The 14,166-nt window shown below is 45.2% G+C and overlaps 1 protein-coding gene across 1 annotated transcript in view; it reads left to right on the top strand.

The window, feature by feature from the left end:
- The first annotated feature begins 4,514 nt into the window (after nt 1-4,514).
- The window catches only part of Ppa1 (inorganic pyrophosphatase 1), a 29,289-nt gene continuing 19,637 nt past the window's right edge, over nt 4,515-14,166 (top strand). The window contains exons 1-2 of the mRNA XM_075980162.1: nt 4,515-4,747; nt 7,988-8,046. Of these exons, the coding sequence (XP_075836277.1) occupies nt 4,684-4,747; nt 7,988-8,046 (123 nt within the window). The 5' untranslated portion in view covers nt 4,515-4,683. The remainder of the gene's footprint in view (nt 4,748-7,987; nt 8,047-14,166) is intronic.

Below are 14,166 nucleotides of genomic sequence, written 5' to 3'. Positions count from 1 at the left end.
GTCTGCAAAGTCAGGTCCTCGCACTACCACTATCACCGCAGATAAAAGATCAAGATTTTAAATTCCCTTTGGTTGTTTCCCAGCTATAGACTTCAAAGGTGCTTTTCATTGTGCCACAGTTTTCTGGGTAGAGGAAAGAGTGTTAATGCTTTCAAGCAGAATCATTTGCAGCATGAGTATACTGCCATTTCTAATGCGTCTAAAACTTATGTTTTCACAAACTCAGAATTCTTACAAGTTCCAGGAAATAGACTTGGATTCACCTTGAACAGATCAGATGCACCCCTAATTCCCAGGACCTAAACAGCTTATGCCTCCCCACCTTTCCCTAGTCTTAACACTCCCCTCCCCTCCCCTCAATTACCAGAACCTAAGTAAAACATTTTTCCCCCTTGACTTTGTCCTCTTCTCTGCCAGCACTTCATCAGTTCCAAGAGGCACCGGACAGTTCCACAGAGCCTGGACAGCAGTGAAACAAGCAGGACCCCAGGACGTGGTCAGCAGCCCAGCTTTCTCAGGTCCAAGATTTCGACACCCACAAATCAGCAGGAAGCAGTCTTGAGAACCCAGCGCCCCCATCCTTGTTCCACCTGCTATCCTCTTTAATTTCCCCACCTTTTTATAATAAGAAAAAGTGGGAGCTGGGTGGTGGTGGCACACGCCTTTAATCCCAGCACTTGGGAGGCAGACGGATCTCTGTGAGTTCAAGGCCAGCCTGTGCTACAAGAACTAGTTCCAGGACAGGCTCCAAAGCTACAGAGAAACCCTGTCTTGAAAAACCACAAAAAAAGAAAAAGGAAAAGGGGGAATGTTAGGATTCAGGCATTATGCTGGCCTGTCACCTGGCAGGATGCACCCAGGTAGTACTTTGGCCAGCCCAGGGTCCTATGGCTGATACATCACTACCTATGTAATCTGTACACGGGTACAAAAGGTCCCTTTAAGAGACAAGTCTCTGCCTTACCTCTGCCTCCCCTTCTGTGCCCACCCTGGCCCCCTCTTTGTCCCCCTTCTTTGAACCCTTTTCTGCCCCTTCTCTCTCCTCTTCCAGAAAACCTCCCATGTGAGCTTTGTTGTATGGTGAGACTCTCTCTCCTGCCGTTTTTAAAATTAACAATTACTCTTCCTCTTGCCTATCTGTGTATGCCTATGCACATGTGCCTGTATGTGTGTGTTTGGAGGTCAGAGTTTGATGTCAGGTATTTTCCTCAATTGCTTTTCCACCTTAATTTTTGGTACAGGTCTCTCAATAAACCTAGACATCACTGGTTTGCTTAGATGGGTTGGCCATCAACCCTTTAGTCTCTTTCTCCCAGCACTTAAATTACTGGGGTACATGCTACCACACCTGACATTTTACGTAGGTGCTGGGGATCTGAACTCAGGTCCTCTTGCTTGTAGTAAGAACTGCACTGACTGATACATCTCTTTACCTCCTGCTTTCTTTTGGCAGGGTCTGTAATATCCCAGGCTGTATCCCTGCTTCAAACCTGCCATAAAGAAAGAACGACCTTAAATTCCTTCTGTCTCCATCTCCTGAATGCTAAGATTATAGGCATATGCTTCCATGCCTGGTTTTATGTGGTCCTGGGGATAGAACCCCAGGCTCTGTTGTATTCTAGGCAAACACTTTACCAATTGAGCTCTAGTCCAACCTAATTTTCTAAATTAAAAAAAAAAAAGATCATTGTCAGGCAGTGGTGGCCATGCCTTTAATCCCAGCACTCAGGAGGCAGAGGCAGGTGGATCTCTGTGAGTCTGAGGGCAGCCTGGTCTACAAAGTGAGTTCCACGACAGGCTCCAAAGCTACCAAGAAACCCTATTTTGAAAAAAGAAAACAAACAAACAAATAATTATTTTTTATTTTACATATATGGATGTTTTGTTTGGATGTATGTCTGTGTTTGTATGCCTGAGGTCCACTGAGACCTCAAGAGGGCATCAAATCCGTTGAAATTAGGGTGACAGATGGTTGTTAGCCAGCATGGGGGACACTGGCAATTGAACTTATACCACCCGGAAGAACCTGTGCTCTTAACCACAGAGCCATCTCTCCAGCTCCTAGCCAAGCTTCATAAAAAAGCATATTTGTTTTCACTCAGAATGCAGAGGTAGGCAGATCTTTGCATTCCAGGCTAGCCTGACCTACAAAGCAAGTTTTAGGATAGCCAAGGATACACAGGGAAACCATGCCTAGAAAAAAATATGTATGAGTGATTGGCCTGCACTATGTATGTATGTATGTATACACTGCATGGGTCCTGGAGACCCAAGGTCATTAATAGGGCACTAGATTCCCTGGAACTGGAGTTACAGAAGCTTGTAAACTTCCTGTGAGTGCTGGGAACTGAACCCTGCGTCCTCTGCAAGAGCACAAAATGGTTTAACTGCTGAGCCTAAGGCCCCTCCAACCCAGTGTTTTCAGACAGGGTCTTACTGGGGAGCCTAAGCTGGCATTGAACTTGTTACCCTCCTGTCTCAGCCTCCCAAGGGCTGGGATTATCTGAGCCTGCCACCGAGCCTGTCTGAACAAGGTCCTCAAGGCCTGTCTGCTCATTACCCTTGCTAGCTAGGGAAAGTGACAATGCACAGGGCTGGGCGTTTTGCTAGAGTGACTACTGATTGGCTCTCTGAATATATTCAGTGGATCAGAGATAGTTCAAGTCCAGAGGTCAGGGAGATGTAATCACCTCTCCTGGCTCTGAGGAACAGTGCATGTAGGCTAGAATTATTGTGTCGTTTCTGTCCATCCAGTCAGAGAGAAAACTCGGGGTTTGTCCAAGAAAACTGGTTCCAATTGCCCAAAGGAAGAAAAAAAAGGACCGAGGGACTCAATCAGAGGTGTAGCCCTTAATATATTCCCATTCCCACTGGCTCCTGCGTACTATTATGTGCAGCGATTCCTGTCTTCATGCCTACACTGTATTACCAACTAGGCTATTACTCTACAATATATCTTTTTTTCTGCCTTCATGTTCTGAAACAGTGTGGTGTTGTGTTCAAAAATAAGTGAGTCACAGCCTTCTGAAAATTAATGGGTGTTAGCCGGTAGAGCAGTTGGGAGGAGAGACAGGGAGGAACACAAACTAATGAGAAATTTATCTTTTTTTTTCTTGAGACAGGGTCTCACGTAATCCATACTGACCAAGGATAACCTTGAACTCATGATCCCCCCCCCCCCCGCCTCTACTTCCCAAGCACTGGGGCGACATGTATATACAAACACGTGAATCTAGAAATTAATTTTATTAGGTTTTCACTTAATACTTGGTTTATACATGCCATTTTATATAATACTGTTTTGAAATTAGTTTAAAGGAAACTGTCTTTAAAATACATAGCTAAACTGGGCGATGGTGGCTCATACCTCTAATCCCAGCACTTCAGAGGCAGAAGCAGAAGAGGGTAGATTTCTGTGAGTTCAAGGTCATCTTGGTTTACAGAATGAGCTCCGAAACATTCTGGACTACACAGAAAAAAATCTTGTCTCGAAAAACAAACAAACAAAAAATACATGGTTAAACAATATTTTGAAAAGAAATTCTGCCTATCATTGTTAAATCAAAACTAGGTATTTTTTAAAATGTGGATAATTTCTTGGGTTATAATTAGATTTGTCTTATTTTGAGACAGCCTCATACTACATACAGTATGGGGTGACCTGGAACTCACTGTGTATCTCAGACTGGTTTTGAAGTTGTGGCAATCCTCCTGCCTCAGCATCCTGAAACTGGGGTTACAGGTGTGAGCCACCATACCTGGCTTTTAATTAGAATCTCTCTCTGTGTCTCTCTTTTCATATATTTAACCTTATAGGACTGGGAGAATTTCATATATTTAACCTTATAGGTGGGAGAGTTTGCGACATACACAGCCTCACTCTTTTTGGAATGGTGTCTGGCCTGAGTTGTTGCAACAAAAGTAGGAAAAGAAGATCCAAGAAGTTACTCCTGAGAGAAATGTCCTCAAGGGACTGTGGGTATACTCCTGGGCCTTCCCAGTGCTTCAGTCTCAAATCCCAGTAGTTCCGGGGAGGGCAGGAATCATCGACTTCGAACTGGTTCAAAGCAGAACCCTCCCCAGCAACACAGAAGAGAAACTGAGTCAGGGACATTAGTAAGAGCAAATTTACCCCATGTCAACCGATGTCAAAACTGAAGAGCAGGCACTTCGCTGGTAGCTCGAAGGCATGCCAAGTCACAGCCTATAATTTTCAGAGCCGGGTCAGCCAAACCCTGAACTTTAATAAAGACTGCATGGGAAGCAGGTGGCTTATCAAGGCCTCCAGAGATAAGGAACTCCTCTGCAGGTATGAGTGGAGTCAAAGGTGAGCGCCCCGTGTGCGTTTGGAGAGTGATTTGTGCTGTACCTCTGCGGAGCCGCCAACAGGCTGACAGCTTCTGGAGTGCAGCCAGCGCTGGCCACGTGGCCCAGGCTGAGAGCCAGGGGCGGTCCTGGGGGAGGAGCTTGCGGAGGCGTGTCGGGCAGAGTGCGCCTGCGCAGGCGGGCGGGGTGGAGGCGTGGCGCAAACGGAGCCTAGTATTATAAAAGGCACGGGGCGGAGGACCCGCTGGTGAGCTCTCGGTGCGCAGGCGCGTGCTTTCTCCTCTCGTCCGGCTGCTGAGTGTCGGGGCTGCGTGGTTGCGTGTGGCTGTGCAGCTGTGGCGGTGCGTCTCGGACACCATGAGTGGCTTCAGCCGCGAGGAGCGCGCCGCACCCTTCACTCTCGAGTACCGCGTCTTCCTAAGTGAGTGGTGGCGGTGCGTGGCCCGGCCGCCCATTCATTCCAGATCTCTCGGAGCAATCGGGCGGGCGGGCCGTGGGGCCGGCGTGGGCCGCCATCCCAGTGCCCATCGCGATCGCTCTCTCCATATATCCGAACGTGGGCCACGTGGGAAAGGAAACCACTGAGTCACCCTAAGAAGGTGCCCAGAGGTGACAACAGTCGCCGAAAGAGGATTGCTCTCAGAGCATCGCGGGCGGGAGGGCAGCGATTTTCTCGAGACCTTAATTCGATCCAGAGAGGGATCGAGCCCTCCCCGGTGTTCTTGAGATGGGAAACTGAGGTCCAGGTCTTGCCGGCTCGGTCCTGGATGAAGAGAGCTCCTGTCTCGTGTGCTCCAGCCTTCTTGAAGCAATGATGGCCGGGTGTGCTCCCTAGGAAATTGAAAGCAGTGCCTCCCCAGGCAGACTGGTGACGTATAGCTGAGGAGCAGGAGGGAGAACAGCCAGGTCCTTAACCCCGGTGCAGGGACCCGAGTTCTGAGTCTCTAGTTATCCCCTGCCCTCTACTCAGAAAGGTGGAGTCGCTCCGCCTACCAGGACGTGCCACCTTCTGCCTTGTTGGTACAGGAAGCTACCTATCTGGGGCTTCTCTTTCTCACAGCCCCCAGCTTCTAGGTATACATTTATGGTGCTAACTAAGGCCTTACATTTTGTAACCTCTTTACGGTTCGTTCAGAAGTGATGGACAAGGGTATCGAGGTCTGGGTGGATGAAGGACAGGGCAGTGGACGGTCCGGGAAAGATGACCAAAGTGCCTAGCAAATTGAAATCTGGCGGAAAGGGACAGTGAACTCCTAAGCTTATACATCTCATAAAGATTAAACCACCGGGGGAAATCCGGGAAGGGTGGGCCTCACTTTAATTAATTACAGAATTAAACAATAAGGACAGAATGTAGGAACTTTGGTCTGGAAATAGTGTTGGCTCCAGAATTAATCTGTGTAACTTAGAGTGACCCTTTGGGCGGATCATTTGTCTTCAAGCTATACACACAGAAGAAATACCTTTTTAAACCTAGATAATGTACTGGCGGTGAGCATTTGGTTGTTAGTTGGGGGAAAAGCCACTCCTTGACTTTGGACTAGGCTAAAGTTTATCAAAGAGACTGTCTGGAACGTGGAAATACTAATAATTTAGAACCACTGTGTAGTTTAACCAATCTGGTTCTCTGAGTTTTTTAAAATTAAATTTTGAGGGTGGTGATGGCACACTCAGCACTTGGGGGTGGGCAGAGGGAGTCGTATCTTTGAGTTCTGAGGCCAGCCTGGTTCCAGGACAGTTCTGGCTGTCCCACAGAGAAACCCTGTTTTGAAAAACAAAACAAAAAGTATTTCTTTTTCTTCCTTTTTTTTTTTTTTTGAGGGTGGTGGTGAGGTGGGGCCACAAGGTTTCCTGATCGGGTCAGCCTAGTTTTAATCTTGACATCCTGCTTCAACCTCTCAACTCCTCTCAACTACTAGACTAATAGGCCCAGGCACCACGCCTAACAGGTAGCTTCCATTCCTAATAGAAATAATTTTAATTTTCTTCATAGTGTTACATTTTCCAGTTTCTTGAAAACAGGTAAAAGTCTAGTTTGAGCTGAGGACAGTGACGCATTCAGCCCTACACAAAATCATAACCTTGAAACCTTATGAAATTAATTTTGCAGTTTTGGGGATGTGTGACTTGTTTGCAAGGTTCTCCTTGTGAACCTTGTGGGTGACAGATGTGCTTGGTGATAGATCACAGAGTCACAACTAATGGATAGGACCCTTGGAGATAATGGATGTTCAAGGTCTGCTTTGATTTTTTAGACTCGAAGGAACACAATGGTGCAGACTGCTTCTTAGGTTTCCTGAAGGGAGGGTTTTGGTTGCTTGAGTCACGTCCCCAGCTCTGAGGAAGTTTTAAAATTATGCTTGCTTTCTTGTTTATTTCTTGGGGCAGGGTCTTATGTAGCCCAAGCCTGCCTCAAACTTACTATGCAGCCAAAGGATAACTTTGAATTCCTGATCCTCCTGCCTCAGTGTCTCCAAAGCTCAGGTCACAGGCATGTGCCACCTATTTGAGCTAGAATTCCTTTTCAGCTAATGATAGTTCTTTCTATAGAAATTGCACGTGAAGATGTCATCGTGGCTAGATCATTCTTACGGAAAGCCGTTATGTTGAAGCAGGTCTGAAGTGTTGCCTAAAAGAGCATGGATTTCTAAGTTAATAAGCTGGTTGGTCTCTTTCCTGTAGGGAGTTCACCAAAGTTCTTTAAGCTGCTAGCTGTAATAAGATCAGTCAAAAGCAATTTGATCACCTTTTATATAGTAAGCCCTTCAAGACTGGGGGTGGGAGGAATAGAATTAGGTGCTTGCTCTCGTTATAGGAATTAACACCCACTCTAAGCAGAAAGAACACGTGGGGTGAAAACCCGGTCCTGGGGAGGAATTGGAGAATATAAAATATGCACTAGATGTTTGTTTTTAACAAGATCTCTTTTTCGCTCTAGCCCTGGCTGGTATAGAACTGATAAATGTAGACCAAGCTGGCTTCAAACTCCACAGAGCTCCTCTGTCTTCCTGAATGCTGTCTTTTTGTTTTGTTTTGTGTTTTGGTATTTTTGAGACAGGGTCTCAGGTAGCTTGGCCTAGGTTGACTGCAGTCTTTCTCCGAGGACAAGCATGACCTTGACCTCCTCATCTTCCCAATTTCTGGGCTGAAACGTGGTTTTCTAGTTTTTGTTTTTCCCCTCCAGTATGAGGACTGAGCTGCAGGACTTGCGCATGCTGGGCGATTGTTTTACTGATGAGTTCAGGAATAAAATCTTGGTGCTTTTTGTTTGTTTTTTGAGACAGGGTTTTTCTCTGTAGCTTTGGAGCCTGTCCTGGAACTAGCTCTTGTAGAGCAGGCTGGTCTTGAACTCACAGAGATCTGTCTGACTCCCGAGTGCTGGGATTAAAGGCGTATGCCACCACCACCTGTCAAAATCCTGGTGTTAAGATGCCAGGCGGTGGTGGCGCATGCCTTTAATCCCAGCACTCGGGAGGCAGACAGATCTCTGTGAGTTCAAGACCAGCCTGGTCTACAAGAGCTAGTTCCAGGACAGGCTCCAAAACCACAGAGAAACCCTGTCTCGAAAAAGAAAAAAAAAAAATCCTGGTGTTAAAAAGTGCTTTATAACAGTTTATATTATAGCCGTTCCTCTAACAGTTTTTTTTTTTTTATTTTTCAGAAAATGAGAAAGGACAGTATATTTCTCCATTTCATGATGTTCCGATTTATGCAGAAAAGGTAAGAATCCATGTCATTTGAATATGGTCCTTTTTCCTTCCTTCCTTCTTTCCTCCCATTTTTTTTTTTGGTTTTTTGAGACAGGGTTTCTCTGGCTTTGGAGCCTGTCCTGGAACTAGCTCTGTAGACCCGGCTGGTCTCGAACTCACAGAGATCTGCCTGCCTCTGCCTCCCGAGTGCTGGGATTAAAGGCTTGTGCCACCACTGCCCGTCCTTCCAACTTTTTACATATTCTTGGATATCCTAGAACTCACTTTGTAGACTAGGCTGTCATTGAACTCAGAGATCCACCTCCCTCCATCATGGGATTGAACTCTTGTACCACCACGTCTGGCAAACATGGGCTCTTGAATTAGATCCCGAGTTGTACATAATGAGTTTGCTTACATCTCAATAAACACTTGAAATACTTCTGCTGTCTTCCAAAGGTATGTGGAGTAAATGAGAAGGCAGTATTAAACCATGCATGTCATTGATTTAAAGAAGCAGCTAGAAACTGATGAAAGAATAGAAGTTGTTAACTGCCTGTTTGTGTGTGTGTGTGTGTGTGTGGTCACAGTATGTGTGTTTGGAACTGAAGCTTTCCTACTATATTAAGGGTTTTAGATAAACCAGGTAGCACAGAATCTTGATTGTGGAATGTTTATTAAACAGTAGAAATTCAGTGAGGACAAGAAAACTTAGTATTTGTTTAGTAGGTATTAATTTGCAAATCGCGTTAAGAAAGGTATGTACACAGATCTGAAAAGAAGCATCTGTTCTTGTACACCAGTCAACTACAGGAATCTGACTTTAGCACAGATTGGTAGGTTTACCACAAGTTAGTAAGAATCTTTAACATCCTTCTCTCCAGCCCAAGTTTTTATGTTTATATTACAGCCGGAGAAGTTTTTACTGTCCAGGAACTTGACACATGGGAGCTCTGTTTTGCTTTTCCACTTTCCTTTAGAAAGTATGGTTTGCATCAAAGACAAAGCTTTTTGAGTTGTAAAAGTTTCCCTCACTGTTGAACTTAATTAATTTTATTTATTTATTTGGGGGGCAGCAGTGTGTGTGTGTGTGTGTGTGTGTGTGTGTGTGTGTGTGTGTGTGAAGAGGACATGCAGGAGTTGATTCTCCTATCATAGGTTCTGGAAATCAAACCCAGGTTGTCAGACTTGGCGACGTAGGTGTTTATCTGCAGGGTCTTCTCATGGGCCCTCATTGGCCTTTAGCTCAGTGTTAATACATGATCCGTGTAGACTCCATAGCACATGTAGGATAATCTTGTCAGGGTAAAATCTTCACCTCGTGCTCAAAGCACTGCTGTTCTCTTAGATGGGAATAGACCTATAGGGCTGGTGAGATGGGTTGGGGTAAAGAATACTTGCCCTGGAGGAAGATAACCGACTTCTGACCTGTTACATATGTCTTGTGTGCATACACATACACACAGATAAACATATGCACGCAATAACTTTTTTAAAGTTGAAAAGAGTGAACTGGATGTATACATTGAGTTATTATACTTCTATTAGGAAGTGTGCTGACACTGGGACACACTGGCAAGAAATCCAATTTGTAGGTAGCTTCAGAGGATCCTGTCTGACCTAGGCCCCCCTCCCCTTTGGAGGCAGTGGAGCAAACAGGCCAATTATGTGGTGCAGTTACCACAGGGATCTCTAATTGGATGCCTTCCCCTAGGGGAGCCTCATAGTTGCGTCTACTCAGGTTCTCTGACTTGTTCCTTATGATTTCCTGAAAGTTGATATGAGTTGCTGGATCCTCCTCATCCAACTGTCTTGTTTGGTTAGCGTGAGTATCTGTGTATGGTCTCGTAGTATGCATGCCATACTGTATCACAATAATCCCTCGGGCCCTCCTGAGTTACGAAGACTAGGAAACAGGGAGTCTGGGTTGACTGCTGGTGCCGTTCATGGCACATGGGTGTGCTGAGAAGGGAAGTACCTTGTTAAAGAGCTGGTTTTCCACGTTCACAAGTGGCTGGACAGTGTTCTAGCCAACGATCACCGAAGTGTGGCTCCATAGCAGTTTTAAGACACTCCAAAATAGGAAATGGAGATGGCATTTTGGTGTCCTGCGGAACATCACTTCTCAGAGGCAGTGAGGTCTTGTACACCTGTTGTCTGTGATATCATTATCTAATCTTTTTCATAAGAGTACAAGACTCCTGTGACAGTGGTCAGACCATAAGGGCCTTCCAGTTTCTTTTCACTGCCCAAGAAGCCGGAAAAGGTTCTTTTGTTTTTTAAGGAAGTTATTTAATTGAAATATAAATAAGGGTGTGGGTGACAGATGTTATTTTAGATTACAACAAAAAAGCGACCTGACCTATTACAGAAGAGTGACAGTGTAATTTTATCTTATTTTTTTAACTTAAAAAATATACAGTCTGTGTGTGTGTGTGTGTGTGTGTGTGTGTGTGTGTGTGTGTGGTGTGTGTGTGTGTGTGTGTGTGTGAAGGCACAGATGCCACAGTGCACATGTGACAGTCGGGAAACAACTTGGTGGAGTCAGTTCTCTCCATCTTGTATGGGTCCCAGGGATCCTACTCAGGTTGCTAGCTTGTACAGCAAGTCCCCTTACCTCGTGAGGCATCTCCCTGCCTCTTCCTGACCCACAGAGTCTAATGTAGGTGTCCATGAGTAGTTTTTGTATGTAGTTGTAGGTTGTGAGGGTATATGCCTCTTAACAAGTGATGGTATACTTTTTAACAACTCAGCTCCTTGACAGAAAATGCCCAAAAACTTAGAGCTTTTATCCCACATCAGGACTTTGACGACGTGGGATTTGCTTTGACCTTAGGCAGCAAAGCCAGCGAGATCAGGAAATTCTTGTAAATCAGGTGTCCTGCTGGGTTCTGTCCAAACTCAGTGGGCGGTAAGGGGAAGGCAGGGACTTTACTGGATTTTGTTTCGTCTTGTTAATTGTAGAAATGTCCTTTGTGTGGGAGTCTGTTTCAGTTTCAAATTTAAAAGCAGTTGTCACTGAGAATGTCTTCTCAGACAGCATCAGAGATTAATGGAAAGCAAACCCAGAACAATGTAAAAGTCAACCTGCTGTGAACAGTGCGGGACACTGGGTAGACAAAGATCAGTTTGGTTCTGGTTCTGGTTTTGGGTTCTATTTCCTCTTCTTACTGAGGGCTGCTCACTAGGGTGTTACACTGTGATGGGCACACTCCACACTGAGCTGTAGTCTTAGCCCTCTTCATTTTCGGGACAGGATCTTATTATGTAGTGGAGCTCATTCTGTGTCCCAGGCAGGGTTTGATCTCACCATCTTTCTGTCTCAGCCTCCTCAGGAGCTGGGATTAGAGACAATTTGATCAGGCCCATTCTGTACGATGAAAGTTGACCTCAAGCTACTGATAGCCCTGGCTCAGGTTCCTGAGTTTCCATTTACTCCCACCAGGATTACAGGCTTACATTACCACACCCAACCAAGATCCACACTTTAATGCTCAACTCTCATGACTTGCTACCATAATTTTAGAAGTTTGGTGTTTCTTTGGGCTGTCTTTAAGTGCTCATGTTGAATACTAGTACTGATGGTGGACTTCTGTTTCCCAGGCTCCTGGTGGGCCTGTATAAATATGAAGCTGTCTCTTTTCTTCCACTGCAAAAATAAATAAATAAAGCCAAGCTTTTAATTAGATAAACTGAATGCTTAAATACTTAGTCATTACAAACCAGGCAGATTTGACAGCTGAGAACACAAAATAAAAGGTATGGTTAGAGTATCTAATCAAATTTCGATCATTCTGTAGTAGTTGTGAAGAGCAAACAGGGCCTTGGTCTTAGTTCACATGGCAGATGAAGTTGTTTCTTTACACAGGGGCCTAAGGCCGTTTGTGTTTCTGACTACAGGAGTGAGTTTGACCAGCCTATAACCACAGGACAAGGGAGCTCCGTTCCAGCCCCCTCAGCTGGACACTCGGAGTCTCAGATTTCCGGTCAGTTTGAGTTACTAGATCAGATGTGTTCACCCAGTAAAGCCTGTGCAAGTCTATCAAAGCCTGAGAACCTCAGAAATCTGAAACATTTATGTTCCCCACCATCTTTACAATCGTTTATGAGAGCATGTATATATATGTAGGTGTGTCCCTGCTGTGGTACAGGTCAGAGGACACTTTTTAGAATCGTTCTCTTCTACCACATGGGTTCCAGGAATTGCACTCAAGTTGTCGTGCTTGCTGGAAAGCACCTTTGTCCCATGAGCCAGCTCACCAACCCTGCGCCAAACATTTTGCTACCAGAAATTTGGTATGCGTATTTTGTTTTTGTTGTGTGTTGTTGTTTTTACTCTAATAGGCTTACTCTCTTGACTCCTAACAGTTTGTTGAGCAGTAGTCTTCTGGTCTGTATAGATCACATTTTCTTTGGTTGATTTTCCTTTTATTTGACATGGCAGTCACAGAAGAGTCACCTGCTCAAGGTTACAACTCCGAATGAGTAAGCGGCACAACAGTGTCAGCTTTGGTCATTATTTTTCTCAAGTGGTCTCTCACCTTTCAACAAGATAACTCAGAAATTTATCTACTTTTTTATTTATGTGTATGAGTGTTTGCTTGCATGTATGTCTGTGTTCCGTTTGTGCACCATATGTGCCCATCTAGACGCCAGAAGATCCCCCAGGACTGGAGTTACTGATGGTTGTGAGCCATCATGTGAGTGGATACTAGGAATCTAACCAAGGTCCTTTGAAAGAGCAGCCCATCTTGACAGTCTTTTATTTACCTTTAACTACTTAGAACACGTCCTTCTATAATGTACTCTTAAGAGGCTGAAGATTAAGGGTTAACTTTCTTGTCACTCAGTGAGCAATGAGCGAGGGAAACCTTCCAGAGATGAAGCCTGGTACCTTTGTGAGAGCGCCACCATCAGGCTGAGTGTGGTGGTGCACTCCTGTAATCCCAGCAGTTGGGAGGCTGAGGTTGTTTAAAGCCAGCTGGGACTACATAGCAAAACCCTGTCTGAAATCAAGACCAAGTACGGCTATTGGGCAGGAGCATTTCCTTATAGATACAGTGTGAGCGGGCAGTATTAATTTTAGAGGCAGGGTCTCATGCAGTCCCTGCTGCCCCTGTATTTGTATGTAGCAGAGGACTCTGTCAGCTGCCTCTGCTTCCCAACTGTTGGTTACAGGTGTGCAACACCACCCCTGGGTGATGAACTAAGAGTCCATCCCAGTCCCTTCATTCACACTAGGCAAGCACACTACCAACTTGAACACATAAGTTGCCCTCATTTTGTTTCTGAGACTGGGTCTCATGTAGCCCAGGCTCCTTCCAACCGACGACCAAGGACAACCTTCAACTCCTGATTCCCCTTCCCATCTCCAAAGTTCAGGGACGATAGGCACGTGCCCTCAGGTTTGGCTTATCTGGTGCTGGGGACGGAACCCGGGTTTTCATGCATGTTCAGTAAGTTCTTTAGCAACTGAGCCACATCATAGCTTTTAAAAATTTGTTTAGCTTTTGAGTAGAATTCTTTTCTGACTATTTTTTGAGGATTTTTTCCTTATGATATTTTTCCTTTATGTTTTTATAGTCTGTAATAGTAGGCAATTTTAGCGTCTGTGTGTATTTGACATTTAATTTCATTAATGTGTCGTTCCCAGCCTCAGGTCAGTGATTCAGCTCTCCCTGGTCGTGCTCTGCTTTGTTGCCCTGGGACCCCCATCTCCGGTCACAGGCTCACACCGCTCTGCCAGGCACTGCTTTTTTTTCTTTTTTCAGGAGTGAATTCTTTCCATGCTATTTTTGTTTTGTGAGATAGGGTCTCATACAGCTCAGACTAACCTTGAACTTGGTATGTAGCAGAGACTGGTCTTGTGCACCTACTTCCACGTCCTATGTGCTGAACCAGGCATTTGCCATGTCCAGGCATTATATGCCATTCCTTAGGGGGTGGGGGAGGACAAAAAGAAGAAAAATTTACAGCCAAGTTTTTTAGGCTCTCATTTAATCTTTCATGCTGCAACAGCGCCACCTTGTGAACCTTTGGGATATTGCTGCTGGAACGTAAACCCTGGGGTTTTGTTTTTATTTCGTTCTTTTCTATTTTGAAACTCTTGTCTTTTGGTGGTGGGGGGGGTGGGGTTCGAGACAGGGTTTCT

This window comes from Microtus pennsylvanicus, chromosome 7, assembly GCF_037038515.1.
Source record: "Microtus pennsylvanicus isolate mMicPen1 chromosome 7, mMicPen1.hap1, whole genome shotgun sequence".
Classification (NCBI taxonomy): Eukaryota; Metazoa; Chordata; class Mammalia; order Rodentia; family Cricetidae; genus Microtus; species Microtus pennsylvanicus.
This window is presented reverse-complemented; position numbering and strand designations above follow the sequence as displayed.